At 44.7% G+C, this 18983-nt stretch overlaps 1 protein-coding gene across 1 annotated transcript in view; it reads left to right on the forward strand.

The window, feature by feature from the left end:
* Nucleotides 1–18235, forward strand: part of PDE6A (phosphodiesterase 6A) — a 70021-nt gene extending 51786 nt beyond the window's left edge. The window contains exons 18-22 of the mRNA XM_036881553.2: nucleotides 11958–12021; nucleotides 12275–12349; nucleotides 13458–13541; nucleotides 15287–15431; nucleotides 16858–18235. Of these exons, the coding sequence (XP_036737448.2) occupies nucleotides 11958–12021; nucleotides 12275–12349; nucleotides 13458–13541; nucleotides 15287–15431; nucleotides 16858–16925 (436 nt within the window). The 3' untranslated portion in view covers nucleotides 16926–18235. The remainder of the gene's footprint in view (nucleotides 1–11957; nucleotides 12022–12274; nucleotides 12350–13457; nucleotides 13542–15286; nucleotides 15432–16857) is intronic.
* Nucleotides 18236–18983: the final 748 nt, after the last annotated feature.

Below are 18983 nucleotides of genomic sequence, written 5' to 3' on the forward strand. Positions count from 1 at the left end.
GACCATGAAGTGATCTGATGGTTTCTTCCAACACCACCTAGCAGTTTTCCAGTGCTCAGCAGGTACTGCCTGGGGGGCCTACAGACTTAACTCAGTTCTGACACTCTAGTTGGAGTTGGCATCGGATCTCACAGGGTAAGGGCTCAATCCCATAAGACTGGCCCCACTTCACATGCCAGTTGCAAGTCAAGGTTGTCATCAGTGATTTTGACTGCCTGGCTATAAACCCACTCCTTGGGTTCAATTAATTTGCGAGAGCAGCTCACAGAACTCAGATAAATATTTACTTATATTTACGAGTCTATTATAATGGTTATTATAAAAAATACAGAGCAGCCAGGTGAAGAGATACATAGGGAAAGGTCCAGAAGGGTCCCTAGTGCAGGAGTCATTCTGTCCTCGCGTCCTTGTGCTGCACCCTCCCAGCAAGTGGATGAATTTGCCAAACCAAAGCTCATCAGATCTCATTGTTTAAGAGTCTTTACAGAGCCTTACCTGCACCCTTCACAGAGGTCAGACTGTAGGCCAGACACAGAGAACCAATCTGTGACAGGGTCGGGGTTAGGACCTAGGTCTTACTCCCAGGCCTTGGTTCTTTTAACCTTGTTCAGTTAATTAAATTGTTTTAATAAGCCTCTATCTAAAATAGCCAATGTTAGCAGCCCAAGTGTTGCTTTGTTTCCAGATTTATTCCTTTATCAAACTGATATGTTTTGTAGGAAGAGGAAGGCTTCAGCTGAAAGCTCCAGCCCACTGTTCCCTGGGGCTTTCTGGGCCAGCCCCACCCAGAGCACCTACTTAGGGAACCCACATAACAAACCCAAAGTGGGCTTTGTAGGTGGTACAAAAGGAACCACCATCATTCAGGAAATTCTAAGGATTTTAGCTTTGTTTCAGAAACCAGATACAGAGATAAAATATTTTGTATTATGCCATAGGTGGCCATAAAGCTAGACCACTGTCTCACTCCTACAGCAAACTAAATTCTAGATGAATCAAGGATTTTAAAATGAGAAAAAAAAAAAGGGGGGGATGGAGGAAAAAAGCATGGGAGAATTGAAAAGAATAATTTCAGAGTGAGCTTTTCTAAGTCTAACATAAAATTCAAAAGTCATAAACAGATGGATAATTTTAACTATGTAAAAATTTCTGCAGAACACACACAAAGAACACATAGCTGAAGTCAGAATGCACAAATAAGCTGGAGAGAAATAATCTGCAACACTTCTAACAGAAAAAGTGCTCATTTCCTTAGTAAATAATGTGTTAAGGCAATTCAGAAAAAGACGAATCCAATAGAAAAATGGGCAAAAGACTCAAACAGGCATTTCCAAGAAAAAGATTTATAGAGGGATGTAAACATCTGAAAAGATGACGACCTTACTCATATTAAGAGAAATGCAAAATAAAACTATAATGAGATGTAATTTTTTCATGTCTCCTATCGGCAAAGATTAAAACACAGTGTTGGGCAGAATAAAGGGCAACAGGCAAGCCCATTCATCATGGTGGGAGTGTCAGCAGGTGCAGCCTTTATGGAGGGTAGTCCTCATGAAAACTGTAAATGCTTACACTGCGACCCAGCAATCTCACACATAGGATTTACTCTCCAGATTGGAGTATGTACAAAGTTATCCATTGCCACGGTATTTGTAAACAAAAAGGTTGAAAACAACTTGAATATCCATCGATGGGGGACTGGGTTAAATACACGATGGTATTTTCATACAATGGAATGTCATACAGACTTAACAAAGATATGATAGCAAGGATTTCCAAGATACAGTGTTCAATTAAAAAGAAAAAAGCCAGAGGCAGGACTTCAATCATTGCAAAAGCCAAAGCAAGTCTTAGGTGGAAGTTTTCAAACTAAGGCACACATACGCCCTCTGCCTCATCTCCCGACCTGAAGCCTTCCTAGAAGCATCGCGCTTGGCCTGCCTCAAGGAATCAGTGTTCTCTTGCTTCACATTACGTCCTGAGGACCTTCAGCAGGCCAGGCATGGTCAGTTTGCTTACTCTTCTCTCACTGTACAAAATAAAGGCAAACTCTCCCTTTCTTGACTCTTCCTTTGATGCAAACTTTTCCTATGGGACATCCAACAGCAGGACTATTTGAACTACTGCTGTCTTCAAAGCCTCTGAGTCAAGGCATTAGAAACCTGAGGACAGGTTTGGGGCCTTCTTTGGTTAAAAGCAAAACAAGGCATTAGAAACAGAATTTTGTCCTGGATTGTACAGCAGGGCAGTAAGAGCTAAGGCACTTAACAATCTTACTTCCTTCAGAGAAATGTGCCACTGTGTAGGGATGACCCTGCTACCAGGGCCAAGGAGCACCTGTAGTAGGTGCTGAAGGCACCTGCTCTCATCCAGGCCACTCTCTATTGTCAGTCTGTCTGCCTATCTACCCATCACCTATCCACCCATCTCTCTCTCTCTCTCTCTAGTTTATCTACATACCTACCCATCTACCTCTACTTTCTTAGAATTAAGAAATAAATGAGTGACATCAAGATGCGTTCTAACATGCTTATTTGAATTGAAAAATAACATCACATTCTTTCTGACAAGTCTGATTTTCCTGCTTTATTGACAGTAAAAGACTAGCATTTCTAATCATGCTACATAGCAAACATTCTCATGAGTTAAATGAGTCAAATCTGCAGCTTCAAAGTTTTGATGAAAACATAGCTTAAATTTATTTTAAGATACAAGCACTTTATAAAAAATACAACATTGGAAGATGTGTTAAAATTAATAATGTTTTAATTGACCTAACCCATTCTGAGTATCTTGGGTTAATCAAAGTGCCACAGAGAAAGTGTCAGGGTGTAATTAATAGTCATATGAGAAGTCTTGGTTCAGTCTTCATGGCTTGCTTCCCAGAAATTGGGGAAGTGAGTGATTCTAATGTTTGCCTTAAACGAAATCGAAGGAGAATCTAACTGAATTGTCAGTTGATCAGCATAATGATCACAGTATAGTTTTCAACAGTTAATTTGGAAGAGCTGAAAGAATTGAGTTGAGATTCTTGTAACAAAACTCCTTTCAATACCAAAGTTGATAATTACTTGCAAAAAAAAAATGGCATAAAACATGCTAAATCCCCATCTCAATTTAGCGATAAGAAATATTCATTCATTAGCTGATTTTTTAAAAATAGCCCCATTCTGTTTCATTAAGAGATGAATTTCCCTCCCAAAATTTGAGTGTTCAATAAGTATTTCTAAAAATAGATATTCTATTTTTTTGTATTGGTTAATTGTGCAATAATAAGAAGTTAATTCTAAAGAAAAGTTTTTGACAGAGTCCTATGGTCAAAGAAAAAAATCCTTACTTATATCATTTCAACTAATTGATATATGGTTGTGGATAGTATGAAAGGGTGATCAATTAAAAGACTTCTCATATATATATATATATATACATATGTATGTGTATACATATGGGCTTGAAAGTCTTTCATTATATAAATATATACGTGTATAGAGATACACATATACATACATATATATATGTATACATGTACATACATACACATATTTATAAAACTATTTATGGAGAAAAGGAAGAATGTAAAACTGTATGTTCTTACAGAAAAGCTTGTTCCTGTGTTGGAAAATGGATGATGGGGCTGATAGTCGGTATGAAATTGTAATACTACTTAGGTTCCTTTGTATTTAAAGGGTGATGTAACAATTTTATGTCAATATTTATAATGTGCTATAAATTAGATCCTCCCCTAAATATTTAAACTTATGATGAAATAGTCAAAATGTCAATTAAAAACTGTGTGAAGAAGTAAGCATTTTTCAAAATTCTTTAGGAGGCACTCAGTGGAAAATGTTTGAAGGCCTGAGAAGCAGGGTTCCTCAACCTTAACAGTACTGACACTTGGGGAGAGGAACTCTGCTGTGGAGCGCTGCCCTGGGCCTTGTCATTTACAGCATTCCTGGTGTTTACCCACTAGATGCCAGTAGCAGCCCTTCCTCCCAAGCTGTGACAATCAAAAATATCTCCAAATATTGCCAAGTGTCCCCTGGGGACAACAGTGGTCTCTGGCTGAAAATCACTGTTGTAGAGCAATGTTGGGGTTCATCAGTTAGGTGACCAGACATGTAATTAGAACTGCCTGACACCTGGGTAGTGTGGCTGTTACACAATGGGATCTTTGGCACCAGACAACCTGGGTTCAAGTCTCGGCTGTGAGCAGGTTGTTTCACCTCTCTGTGCCTCAGTTTCCTCATCTGCTCAAAGGAGACAATGGTAGCACCTGCCCTATGGATTGTGACTGGCCGATGTGGTGCCTGTGCTGTGCTGTGCCACATGGCTCAGGGTAGACAGTGATGTTAGGCACCATGCATGGTATATAAGACGGAGGTTTTTTGTCCCCAGTTCCAGACACAGAGCTCTAAAACCATTGGACCTTTCTGGGCCATAGGAGTGATAGGGATGTCTTTGGTTCTGAGACCTCCTGTGGAGGGTATGGAAGCCGTGCATGCACCCCATCCCATCCTGTGCCTTCCCCTTGGCATCTTTTCCATTTGGCTATTCCTGTGTTGCATCCTTTATAATAAACTGGTAAATGTAAGTGAAGAGTTTCCCTGGGTTTTGCTAGCTGTCTTAGCAAACTTTCAAAACCGAAAGGAGAGGAGGGAGTTGGAACCCCCAGTTTTGTAGCCAAGTTGGACAGAAGTGTGGGTGACCTGGGGACCTGACACTCGCAACTGAACTCTGAAGTGAAGTCTTGTGGGACTGAGCCCCTAAACCTGTGGGGTCTGACTCTAGTTAGCGTCAGAATCGAACGGGATTGCAGGACACGGAAGGGCGGACAGAATTGGCTGTTGGGAGGAAAAACCTACCCCTCCACCCTCCGCCCTGCCCCAGGCCGTGATTGTCTTGGAGTGCTGGTCTCAGCGGGCGGCCGCTCTTCTGAGGTCTGCACCTAATCCCTTGACGCCCAGAACCAGCTGGCTTTTGCTAGTGCCCTACACACACACACACACACACAGAACTCATGAGAAGTCATATGAGAAGTCTTGGTTCAGTCTTCATGGCTTGCTTCCCAGAAATTGGGGAAATGCGTCACCCTACTTGGCATGTTCACTCAGGGCCATGGTGTTAAAGTAGCTTTTGAGTGAGGGCTTGCTTCCCGTTCTTCCTTAAATGCTTTACATCTCCACTTAATCCCAAATTTCAACCTTGACAGTCTGACCAAACCATGAGTTGGAAAGGCCTGAGTTCCTCTAGTGCTGAGCTGGGAGGCCTGACATCTGTTTTAGTCCAGCTCAGGAGCTAAGAGTGGCTATTACATTTTTAATTGGTTGAGGGGGGAAACAAAAGAAGAATATTGCTGGCAAATAAAAATTATAAGAAATTCAAGTCTCAGTGCCCTTAAATAACATTGTCTTCTTTTACAGAAGGCCACATGATGATTTAGGGGGGCCCTAGGCAGTTTTGACATCATGCCTTCTTCCTCCACGGAGATAAATAAATAAATTTGATGTGTTATGGCTGTGTGGGTATAAAGATAAATAGAATCCAGGCTGATTCAGTATTATATTTTCAGCTTGATTATATATATTTTTTTCTGACTTTAGAACAAATCAAAATTAAACCATTTTCACAGGCCCCTCAAAGCACCCTGGGCCCTAGGCACTTGGCCAAAGGGGTCCACAAGCCTGCCCTTACTCAGCTCTGGCTGGCTGCACATCGCAGTGCCAGAGCCGACTACTACCTTGGAGCCTGTGTGGTCTGCAAAACCTGAAGTTTTTACTATCTACCCCTTAACAGAAACAGTTTGCCAGCTCCAGGTCTGGTGTTTTACAAATGAGAGAGCGAGGCCCACAAAACAAAGTGACTTACCTAGTGTCACACGGACATCAGTGGCACATCGAGTAAAGAAACTCAAGTCACACTCCTCCTCTCCTGCACACCCACAGCTTTCCCAGGCTCCTTCCAGCCTCCCTGTGCAGGCCACACCCTCTGGGCCAGGTGTGATTCCCAGAGGTGTCGAATGCCTGAATGTCTGCCTGTCCAAGTTGGCGGGGGAGCTTTCAGGGCCCAGCCTGGGGTCAGGGAGAAGTGCCACTGAGAGGCAGAGCTGAGCTGGAGAGACGTTTGCTTTGGGGATGGGCCAGGTGAGCTCAGCTTCTTGTGGTCAGCCGGCTCTGTACACCTGAGCAGCCCTGGACAGTGGTTACTGGGATGAAGGTGATGACAGTGACGGTGAGGAGGACCTGTTCCCTTACAAAATCATCTTACAGAATGGTCACAGTAACTCTTAGGATGGGTGCATTACACTAAACTGTATGAGGCTGCTAAATTCCAATGGCTTTTGACTCAGAATCATGACACACTTTTCATGAAATACTTTTTGCTCTCTTCTGCGTGACAACCATGTTATCTTTTAGTTCTTTCTGATCTGAAGCCTCTCTCTTCCTCTCTTTTAACATCTAATCTATTCCCACGCCCTGGTGAGTTTAATTCTTAAATGCCTCGTATCTGGAGACTTTTTGTTATCACCACCTCCATCTTTTGTCTTGACCCTACGATACTTCCTGTTGGCTTCCTGCTGGAGTTCCTGTCTCCTCCTCACTGAAGCCATAGTGATCTCTGTAAAATGCAAATCTTTTGCTCAGACTCTTCTTCCTGTTGCTCTTGGTGGAAGGCTTCCCCTCACGTGGTCCTGTGTCCTGTGGGTCTCCCCTGCTCATGTCCTGGGCCTCCTCTTAGCCCCCTGCCCCCTATTCCCTGAGTTCCTCCCCACTTCTAGCTCTTTGCGTGTGCCAGGCTTCCTTCCAACAAGACCTTGCCCTAGATGCTCTCTGCCTGGACTGCATTTCTGCACTCCATTCTCTACCGGCTTCACAGCTACACTTCCTACAACTTAAGTGTCACTTCCTCAGGGAAGCTCTCTCTGACCTCCCAGACCTATTCTCCTAGAATAGAACTATTTTCCTTCAGAGCAGTTGTTTGTTGAAGGACAACTGTAATGTTGTCCTTCATTTGTGTGATCATGTCAACTGCCCAACACGTCCACAAGCTCTCAGAGAGCAGGGACACTGTGAGCCAGCCCCTGCCTGGTGTCTGGCACACATTCATGGACAGGGATGATTGGGTGAACGCTCCCTACACTCCTGGATGGCCTTCGCCCTGTGGCAATCCCTAGTACTGTCTACTGCACCTTGCCCATTATACCATTTCTTCTCCCTTGTCTTGGAGAGCTCCTATGCACCCCTCAAGGCCCTGCTCCACTGTCACCTTTTAGATACCTCCTGAGCTGAGCTAGTTGCTTTCAACTTTGGATTTTTTATTTTTATTTTTTGCACCTTGCACTTCTTTCTGCCATCCCCACTTAGAATATTGTGATGACAGGTTTTTTGCTCTCTGTTCCTTGAGTGACTGTGAGCTCCCTGTGGGCCTCTCTGGGTCTCCAGGGCCTAGTGTGGCACCTTGACCTGGAAACAGCCTGAGGGGGTGGTGCCTAAGTGAATGCAATGCCTTGTCTTTGGAGCATATGAGGCTTTGAGTTGGTTTTTCTGGCACCCAGGGGTCCTCCTCCACCCATCCCAAGCACACAACAAATCTCTGTTTGCAGAAGCCCGCTTAGGGGTCAATCCCCAGCTGCAGGAATGATTTTAATGTGATCTCTCCAGCCAAGGAGAGTGAACATCCAGTGTATCCCTGAAGCCACACCTGTGGATGTAAAATGTGGATACTGACAAGTGACAGGGGACCAGTGGCTCTTTTATGCATAGTTGAGCATTCATTTCCTTAGTTTATTTGACGGTAACGTGTCACAACACTTCACACTAAGCACTGGGCACACATTTTGAAATTATTACAAAGTATAAATAAGAAATGTATGCATTTCTGAAAGTTCATGAACTTAAAGAATTCTACAAATTTTTGAGAGTTTACTTAATGGAAGATATTTAAACCTGTTAATATTTCATTTCCATAGCCTATGCCAGATATAGCTAGTTAATTGTAAAATCATCCAAGAAGCAAATAAGATTCAGAGCCCCAGGCTTCTCCCACTGTCCCCGCCCCTGCCCACCCATCTTGCCAGTCTCCCCAGGGCAGGTTGACTCTCCTAAAGTGGGTTGACTGGATGCTCTCCCAGCCCGCAGATGCCACGGCAGGCCCTTCTGCTCTGCCTGGATGGCTGTAGTGAATCCCCTCCTTCCTTCCTAGCCTCTTGTCTTGCTCCATCTTCCATGTACTGTCCCCCTGCCTTCCTCAGCGTAACTCTGGAGAGGTCGCGACCAGGCGACCAGGCTCTGAGCCTTTGACAGCTTTCCGCCGCTTATTGAAGCAGTGTGCCCTTCCCAGCCGGGTATTGAGCACCATGCCACGTGGCCCTGGGTTCATCCCAGATGTCTGTGCCACTGTCCCGGAAACACCTCCAGTTCCCCTTCTTCCTCCAATTCTTTGCCCTTGTGCCCTCCCTTTCTGTCTTCTATTGTACCTACCTATGTAATAATACCTGGCTTACTCCCCTGTTATTGTAAAATTCATAAATAATTTATCTTTTAATCCTTTCTTTTTTCCCCCAATCTCTGCCTCTACTTACTGCCAGGCTTCCTCACAATGACTGAGGTCACCTTTCTCCCTGCACCATGGATTTTCAACAGGGGTGATTATCACCCCTAATGGGGCAAAAATTGGTTCTTGGGGAAAGAGTAAAAAATCTTAGATATTGCAATGGTCCATGGCCCTCCTAACAGATATGAAGTATGTCTCTGGAGTGACTACAGAAAAAATGTCTAAAATGGCTCTGACCATTTGGAGTGGGGGAATGATGGGCAAAAGAAGGAGAAACATTGTTCTGTACTAGGCAGGAGAGAAGGAACTCCGAAGATGTGAAGAGATTGAAATGAAAAGGATGTCTATAAAATGCCTAGAACAATGTGTGGCACACAATAAAAACCTCACATATGTTCATAATTGCCAGTATCATACACATGCTATGTCCAGGCACTATGCTAAGTTTTTTGTTTGTTTGTTATCATTAATCTACAGTTACATGAAGAACATTATGTTTACTAGGCTCTCCCCTACACCAAATCCTCCCCACAAACCCCATTACAGTCACTGTCCATCAGCATAGTAAGATACTGTAGAATCACTACTTGTCTTCTCTGTGTTGCACAGCCCTCCCCGTGCCCCCCGCCCCCACATTATACATGCTAATCGCAACGCCCCCTTTCTTTTTCCCTGCCCTTATCCCTCCCTTCCTTTCCATTCTCCCCAGTCCCTTTCCCTTTGGTAACTGTTAGTCCATGCTTGGGTTCTGTGAGTCTGCTGCTGTTTTGTTCCTTCAGTTTCTCTTTGTTCTTATACTCCACATATGAGTGAAATCATTTGATACTTGCCTTTCTCCACCTGGCTTATGTCACTGAGCATAATACCCTCTAGCTCCATCCATGTTGTTGCAAATGGTAGGATTTGTTGTCTTCTTATGGCTGAATAATATTCCATCGTGTGTATGTTCCACATCTTCTTTATCCATTCATCTACTGATGGACACTTAGGTTGCTTCCATTTCTTGGCTATCGTAAATAGTGCTGCGATAAACATAGGGGTGCATCTGTCTTCTTCAAACTGGGCTGCTGCATTCTTAGAGTAAATTCCTAGAAGTGGAATTCCCGGGTCAAATGGTATTTCTATTTTGAGCATTTTGAGGAACCTCCATCCTGCTTTCCACAATGGTTGAACTAATTTACATTCCCACCAGCAGTGTAGGAGGGTTCCCCTTTCTCCACAACCTTGCCAACATTTATTGTTGTTTGTCTTTTGGATGGTAGCCATCCTTACTGGTGTGAGGTGATATCTCATTGTGGTTTTAATTTGCATTTCTCTGATGACTAGCGATGTGGAGCATCTTTTCATGTGTCTGTTGGCCATTTGAATTTCTTCTTTGGGGAACTGTCTGTTCAGCTCCTCTGCCCATTTTTTAATTGGATTATTTGCTTTTTGTTTGTTGAGGTGCGTGAGCTCTTTATATATTTTGGATGTTAACCCCTCATCAGATCTGTCATTTCATGAATAGAATATATTCTCCCATACTGTAGGATGCCTTTTTGTTCTATTGATGGTGTCCTTTGCTGTACAGAAGCTTTTCAGCTTGATATAGTCCCACTTGTTCATTGTAGCTTTTGTTTCCCTTGCCTGGGGAGATATGTTCATGAAGAAGTCACTCATGTTTATGTCCAAGAGATTTTTGCCTATGTTTTTTTCTAAGAGTTTTATGGTTTCATGACTTACATTCAGGTCTTTGATCCATTTTGAATTTACTTTTGTGTATGGGGTTAGACAGTGATCCTGTTTCATTCTCCTACATGTAGCTATCCAGTTTTGCCAGCACCATCTGTTGAAGAGACTGTCATTTCGCCATTGTATGTCCATGGCTCCTTTATCATATATTAATTGACCATATATGTTTGGGTTAATGTCTGGAGTCTCTATTCTGTTCCACTGGTCTGTGGCTCTGTTCTTGTGCCAGTACCAAATTGTCTTGATTACTGTGGCTTTGTAGTAGAGCTTGAAGTTGGGGAGCGAGATCCCCCCCACTTTATTCTTCCTTCTCAGGATAGCTTTGGCTATTTGGGGTCTTTGGTGTTTCCATATGAATTTTTAAACTATTTGTTCCAGTTTGTTGAAGAATGCTGTTGGTAATTTGATAGGGGTTGCATCGAATCTGTATATTGCTTTGGGCAGGATGGCCATTTTGATGATATTAATTCTTCCTAGCCACGAGCATGGGATGAGTTTCCATTTGTTAGTGTCCTCTTTAATTTCTCTTAAGAGTGTCTTATAGTTTTCAGGGTATAGGTCTTTCACTTCTTTGGTTAGGTTTATTTCTTGGTATTTTATTCTTTTTGATGCAATTGTGAATGGAATTGTTTTCCTGATTTCTCTTTTTATTGGTTCATTGTTAGTGTATTGGAAAGCCACAGATTTCTGTGTGTTAATTTTGTGTCCTGCAACTTTGTTGTATTCCGATATTAGTTCTAATAGTTTTGGAGTGGAGTCTTTAGGGTTTTTTATGTATAATATCATGTCATCTGCAAACAGTGACAGTTTAACTTCTTCTTTACCAATCTGGATTCCTTGTATTTCTTTGTTTTGTCTAATTGCCATGCTAGGACCTCCAGTACTATGTTAAATAACAGTGGGGAGAGTGGGCATCCCTGTCTTGTTCCCGATCTCAGAGGAAAAGCTTTCAGCTTCTCGCTGTTCAGTATGATATTAGCTGTGGGTTTATCATATATGGCCTTTATTATGTTGAGGTACTTGCCCTCTATACCCATTTTGCTGAGAGTTTTTATCATGAATGGATGTTGAACTTTGTTGAATGCTTTTTCTGTACCTATGGAGATGATCATGTGGTTTTTGTCCTTCTTTTTGTTGATGTGGTGGATGATGTTGATGGACTTTCGAATGTTGTACCATCCTTGCATCCCTGGGATGAATCCCACTTGGTCATGGTGTATGATCTTTTTGATATACTTTTGAATTCGGTTTGCTAATATTTTGTTGAGTATTTCTGCATCTATGTTCATCAGGGATATTGGTCTGTAATTTTCTTTTTTGGTGGGGTCTTTGCCTGGTTTTGGTATTAGGACTATGCTAAGTTTTAACACACAATATCTCATTTGATCTTGCATCCACTCTGTGAGGAAAATGCCAGACAAGCATTTTGTCTGTAATTATTATTACAGACAAGGAAACAGAGGCTTAGAGAGGTTGGCTTAATTGCCCAATGTTAAACTTCTGGTAATTAGGCAGGATTTGAATGTCTGCCTGACCTCAAAGCCTGACCTTCAGATGCAATGGGAAATGACCCCTCAGCTCTCAATGGGGTGTAGACAAGGGAGGAATGTATGGGATTAACCAGCACTTGAGGCCTTAAATGACTCTGGACTGAGGGACGGTGTCCTTATGTACAGGGCCATGATGATGACCGCCTGCGATCTCTCAGCCATCACCAAGCCCTGGGAGGTACAGAGTAAGGTATGATCTCCTCCTGGCTGAGAGGAGGGAAACCCCGTACCGCGACAGCAGCTCCAGAGGCAGCCGCCTTTGTTCCAGCCTCCTGCGCCAAGACATGGAAAGCACGTTAGGACCCCTCCAGGGAAGACAACACGTGGCAGGGGAGGAGTGGGGTTCATTTTTGCTGAGCTGGAAATCCAAGTGGAGTGAGAGTGGCAGGAGGGTCAGGGCTGGGCATTGATCCCGTGAGACTGTGGGCGTCTGTCTGTTGCAGGTAGCTCTGCTGGTTGCAGCCGAATTCTGGGAACAAGGTGACCTGGAGCGCACGGTGCTGCAGCAGAATCCCATTGTGAGTAGAGACGGGACCAACCTGATGCTGGGCACGCGCGACCTCCTCTCAGTAGAGCGATGTGCCTCCTGATATAGCAGTGTGTAACCTTACCATAGAGATAACCTTTTCCTGATGCAGTGGTTCTCAAAGGGTGGTCTCCAGACCACCATTAACCTTATTATTGGGGCACATAATAGAGATGCAAGTTCACAGACCCTACCTAGGCAGGAACTCCGCTGGTGGGCCCAGCAGTGTGCACCTCTCCAAGGTCTGGGAGCCCTGCTCTAATGGATGTGTCCTTAGTTCACTCAGCTAAGTAGGGACCGACAAACGGACACCGACACTTGGATTTCCCTTTCAGTTCCAACAGCCTAGGGCCACCGTCAACAGCAAGGGCCGTTGGATTTGTATCTCTTTCTTTTTAAGATTTTTAAATGTAGAGAAACTAATTAATGAAATCTACTTACCCATCAGCCAGATTCAACCATTAGCAACAGTCTGCCATTCTTGTTTTGTCTATTGCCCAATCCCTGGCATTTTTTAATCTTTTCACTGAAGTATCTTAAAGTAAATCTTAGATGTTGTCATTTCTTCCATAAGTACTTTAGTATGTATCTTTAAGTATGTACTTTAGTGTATATCAGAACTTACACACACACACACACACACACACACACCATTATCACACTCACAAAATTAACAATAATTCTTTAATATCGTCTAATCTCCATACTGTTCATTTTCCCTGACTAAGCAAGAAAAATAATTAAGTTGATTTGTTTAAATCAGGATCCAATCAAGTCCACACTCCCTCCTGTCTCTTAAATCTCCTTTCATAGGTACCAGTTTCCTCCTTTTTTTTCATATGCTGTTTATTTGTTGAAGGCAGTGGGTCCCTCTGTTGTGTAGTTTCCCACATTCTGCATTTGGTTGATTGCACCTCTGTGGTGTTATTTAATATGTTCCTCTAGACCTATATTGCCTGAAAACCACTAGTCAGGTGTAGAAACTTGATGAATTTCAGGTTTGATATATTTTTTAAGCAAGAATCCTCATAAGTAGCATGTGCCCCCTGCACCACACCAGGAGGAGCCCAGTGCAGTTAACTCTTTCTCCCCCATAACAGCCCATGATGGACAGAAATAAGGCAGACGAACTCCCCAAGCTTCAGGTTGGCTTCATTGACTTTGTTTGCACCTTTGTTTATAAGGTAGGTTATTTGCTTTCTCAAGTCCAATTATTTATTTTATTATTTCTCAGAGGATGTTTTTGATAAATGGATTCCTGAAAGACATCAGGAATAATGAACCCTGGCAAGTGACCAGTGGGTGATACTTTACAAGGTGCTTCTCATTTGCAACAGTGTGTGGTGCTCAGGGCAGCCTATGGGGTCTTGAGTGACCCGGGCATGGAGCTTCACACACCCTAGTTGCTCAATAGTTGTGGGACAAATGACTAAATATGGTTTCAGACAGGGAAGGGGGAAGAACACAGAACTGTGCCCTCCTAACTTCCCCTGATGGTGGAAATGCGATAGGCCACAGCAACCCAGTTGTCAAAAGATAATCTTAATTTCTCTTTAAGCTCTTGCTCAAAGTCTCCCTCTTGAGAAACCTACCCCTCCCAAATTCACATTCTCTGTGCCACCATCCCCCTTCTATTTGTTATTTTATTTTGGCCATGTTACACATGAGGAGACAGCAGTCAGAGATGAGAAATGATGGGGCAGGGTCACTGGGGTCAGCCGTGAGACAGGATTAGGTCCAGGACTCTTTCTGCCATGCAGGCTGCAGCCCTTCTGCGGAGAAGTGTGCGTGCTCCAGTGAGGGAACAGGTGCATGTCTGATACAACACAGGCTGATTCAAGTCCTCTGAGCAACTGGGCAGAGCGGCCATACTCTCCACTGTATCAGTAACATTTCTAAAAGAGGGAGAGGGGGCTGAGTACTTCATGTGTGCTGTCCTGATAATCCTGTGAGGTACGCATTGTGCCGTCCTGACTTCATGGGTGAGGATGAGCTCTGCAGGTGGCCTGCTGAAGTCTCACAGCCTGTGGCAGAGCCTGGACCCCACCCAGGCAGCTCTGAGCACGGCTGCCACTGGCTGGAACTCTGCAGCGGGCCCGGGATTTGCCATGCTTACCTTGGGCAAAGATGCTCCATTGATCTGCAACTCGATTTCTTCACCTAAACATCTGGGAGTAATGAATCTTGTTTTCCTACCTCATAGGCATTTCTGAGGATCAAAGGAGATAAAGTACTGCATAAACTGTAAAATTCTGTGCTCAGAGGCATTATTTTTATTCTTAGAGTTAAGAGATCTTAAAAATCCCCTTCACAAATCCCAGTCTCACACAGCAAATATTTGCTGAGCATCTTTGTGCCCCTGTGCTGGGCCAGGGCCACCCTGTGAGTGAGCAGACAGTGTCTCTGCCTTCTCCAAGGTCACAGCTCCTGGAGTCGTCGGGAAAAGGGAGTCATCACAGTGATGTGAGATGTGGGAAGAGAGGGCTCTGGGAGCTTTGAATAGGTGGTTCGACTTATCTAGGGAATCAGAAGAAACTTCTCTGAAGTGACATCTAAGTTGAGCCCTCAAGGGAAAGAGGGGAAGTTAGGGTGTCCTCGCAAAGGGGGGAGCTTGTGTGCAGCTGACAGAAGGAAGGATACACTCCAGGAAGTGACAGATTTGGAATGTCTAGAAGGTTGAAGAAAGTATGTGAAGGAGCATGCACCCCACCGCGAAGGACAGGGGTGCTGCGGGAGGGTTTTAAGCAGGAGAGGAGGTGGGGATCTTGTTGACCACAGGCCTTACAGTGGCAGCATGCGCACTGTGGGGTGACAGGACACCTGCTCCTCAAGGCCACTCATTCAGGTGGTGGGCATGCTGAGTTGCACCTCCCCTCTGGGCCTGGACCCTGGGTCGTGGTCCCTGCACCAGAGGCTCTCGCTCTTGCAGGAATTCTCCCGCTTCCATGAAGAGATCACGCCCATGCTGGATGGGATCACCAACAACCGCCAGGAGTGGAAGGCACTTGCTGATGAGTATGATGCTAAGATGAAGGTGCTGGAGGAGAAGCAGAAACAGCAGGCAGCCAAGCAAGGTTTGTGGAAGGGGAGAAGTGGGAGGCCCAGATGCCCCCACACAGAGTGCTCACAGTGTGCCTGGCCTGGTCTCAGAGTCTCACGTGTGTTCCTATTTGGGCTTCCCCATGACCTATTATTATCCCCATTCTCTGTACGAGAGCACGGAGGCTCACAGAGACGGAGTATTATGGCCACATCACAGAGTTAGTAAGGGGCAGAGCCTGGGTCCCAAGATCAAGGCTTGCAGCAAGGATTGCCCAGCTGCCCCCCAACTAGTGTGGGATAGAGTCCAGTTCTAAAACTGTAGCCCTGGGGCCCTACCTAGGCATGAAGGAGAAAACCTAGAATTATTGGCTGGAAGGAATCTTAGAGGCCAAATTTCCAGTCTTCCGTCTAAAGCTTGAATCCTATCTATACCATTGTGAGACCACCAGTGACGACAGGTGCGCTGTCTTCCGTGCCAGCCTCACTCACCACTATCAGAAACCTCCGTGCTTCTCCTCTTGAACCTCCACCTAGTGGCACAGTTCTGCCCTTAGGAATCAAATGGGATTTCTTTGTTCCAACCCAGCCCCAGTGAAGAAACACTCTCCCTCCCTCAAGTCATTATTTACTGGTGTGTGGCTCCAGTTCCTTCACAGGACATGGTTTCTGGTCCTCACTAACCCTGACTTCCTCTGCACACCCACCCTTCTAGACACACTCTTCACTCAGACACTGACAGGTCTCTGGCTCTACTCGGCTCTGGGCAGCGAGGGGTGATTCCAAACTGGCGGCTGCAAATGTGAGGCAACCACTTACGGTCTTGCAAGTTGTGCTGTTTGCACAGCTCCATCACAGATTTGTATTGTTTTTACAATTTTCCAGAAAATGGCAGCAAAGTATCCTGAGGGAGATGCTGTCTTTTTTGAATTTGCATTTTGTCTTTTGGGCTAGTGGCAGGTCTGTGCAAACTTGTGGTTTGCAGATGTCTTTTGTTTGACCTGCTTTTTTAAAAAAATGCAAATTTGCAGTCCATTTTTACAAATGGAATACTTCAGATTTTAAAAATCCAGATTTTCAGCATTTTTTTTTTTTTAAATCAAGATTTGGCCACACCAGTCTGCATCTCTGCATGACAATTAGCTGGAGCTGAGGAGCAACTGCTCCCTTTCGCAGGGACTAGGGAATCTCTCTGGTTTGTCACAGTCTGCACTGCTCCCTATTACTCTCAGACATTGGTGCTAAGTGATAGTTGCCATTTATCATCCGATTGTGCTGCTATTTTTCTGAGTCAACATTTTTGATTTCTGATTCTCCCTACACTTGGCTTGCCTTCTGCATGTGTGATTATCTGTTGACCCCTGAAAGCCTTTGAGTTTGCAACTCTTGGTCCAAACTGGGACAAAGGGGAAGCCCAGTCCAGCCTCCTCTTACCTGGTATGTTCTCTTTCCTGTTTGCAGGGGCTGCAGGGAACCAGCCTGGCCCAATAGGGGACAGACCTGCATCCAAGTCTTGCTGCATCCAGTAGCACTAGCGGGGATCAGCTGACCAGTGTGGCACCCTCCTTCATGGAAGAGATTAACCAAGCCAGTGGGAAGCCTGCACCTTCTTGAGAAGTAAAGAAGCCATAGGATTTGAAGGCTAAAAGAGAATTCAGCTTACGTCTTAACTAGTGGCTTTCATTTTGTTAGCCTTGAGAACTTTTCATTGACCTAAAACCAACATTCTGGCTTTCATAGATATCAATTGACAATTAATTAATGCCAGATTGACCTGCTTGCTTTGAATCATTTTGTTCTTATACTTTCATTTTATTGTAAAATTTTTCAGTCATTCTCAAAAGTAGAGACTTGTGCAATGAATCCCCACCCACCTACCCATTACCCAGATTCCAATGTAACATAGCACCACATCTGCTTCATCCATCCTTTTCATTTCTCTTTCATTTTCTTAACTAAAGCATCTAAAAGAGCAAATTCCAGACATACGACTTCACCCCTCCATTACACATGTTTAAGACATCTGGGTGTTTTTTAACATAACCGCATCATTATTACATGTAATAACGATCTGGTTGCGGTAGATGCTGTGATGAGCAGCTGTACAGGCCCCTTACCAAAGGGTAGAAGACTTGTGGCCCCAGCAGCTGAGTGCCACTGGCAGACAGCCCTCAGCCAGCCCCTTCAGGAATGACCTGCGCTGCACGGAGACACGTTACCCAAGGCCACGTGAGCCCTTTCCCAGGGCGGCCCATACCCAGTGGCTGATCCACACAGGTGTCCAGGCCTGCTCATCTCAGCCCCACATGGGACAGCTCTGCAAGGCCATCCAGCTCCAGGATTCCTCATGGGACCCACCAAGGATGTGGCTGGGCTTGTGGCACAGCTCAGCTCCTCCCTCTGCCCACTCCGACTCCTTCCCTTCCCCAGGTGTTGGTGCCAAGGGCACTCCTTAATAAACACCCTGCAGACTAAGTCCACTGCAGAGGCTGCTTTCTGCAGGACCTAATGTGACACCGGTCCTTAATCACCAATCACTGGTAAAAAAGTCGTTAAAAGTTGGTTTGCTTGAATCCAGTCCAAACAAGTTTCACACTTTGTTCAGTTGTTATCTCCCTTAAGTCTCTTTTTGACAGTGCTCCCTCCTCTTTTTTCTTGGACAGTGTCGTATTGCTGAGAGCCAGTTGTTCCATAGTCTGGATTTATCCAGGTGATTCCCTGTGGTGGCATATAACATGTTGCCCTGTCCTCCATTCTCCTATAAGCAGGCGTTAGCTCTAAAACTTCTCTTCCTTCCAGTGGAATGTTATGCAAAAGCTAATATATTAAAGCAGTTGCTTTAAGGAGAGGAAACACATGTTTTTGAACCACTGATCTCCTCCAACCTCCCTTTTTATATAAACAAGGGAACTGTAGGCCAGCAAAGTGATGGGCCAGGTGAGGTTACTTGGCTCTCTCCAGAAGCAGATGCCGAGTCACAGGGAACATAGAGTACACGGCTCATGTCCCTGAGACTCCACAACAGATCCATCTGGGCTCCCAATGCATGAGCCCCACCCATATTTGCAGGCCATGGTGTCATTAGGGAACTGGCTCTGGAACCCTCTTCTTTTAAACTCCCAAGCTAGATTTTCTTCCCTCCTCAAACTGGCACTCTCAGAGCAGTGGTCTTTTAAACAGAGGCACGTCCCTATGCATGTCACATGTAGCAGCTAAGTGGCAGGGTAAAGAGGAGAAACGTCACCCAGAAACATACAGGGAAACTGTTGGTCCTGGCTCCATCCTTTGGGCAGTCTCTGCTTTCAGTCCTCAGCCTTCCCCATCTGTCTAATGAAGGTTGTAATTCATGCCATGCCTTCACACAGAGCTATGGTTAGCACCAGAGACTGTGCACAAGGGGGACACCTGATGTTGATTAGTGTCTATGATATATCCTAAGTACTGTGCACGATCTGATTTCATCCTCACAACAATCCTGTGGGGCAGAAACTATTACTAACCTTATTACATGAGGAGGAGACCAGAGAGGTTAAGAAACCTTCCCAAGGACAACCGGCTGGTAAGTGCTGGAGTCAGGACTCAAAGCC

The sequence above is a fragment of the Manis pentadactyla genome, chromosome 2 (genome assembly GCF_030020395.1).
Source record: "Manis pentadactyla isolate mManPen7 chromosome 2, mManPen7.hap1, whole genome shotgun sequence".
Classification (NCBI taxonomy): domain Eukaryota; kingdom Metazoa; phylum Chordata; class Mammalia; order Pholidota; family Manidae; genus Manis; species Manis pentadactyla.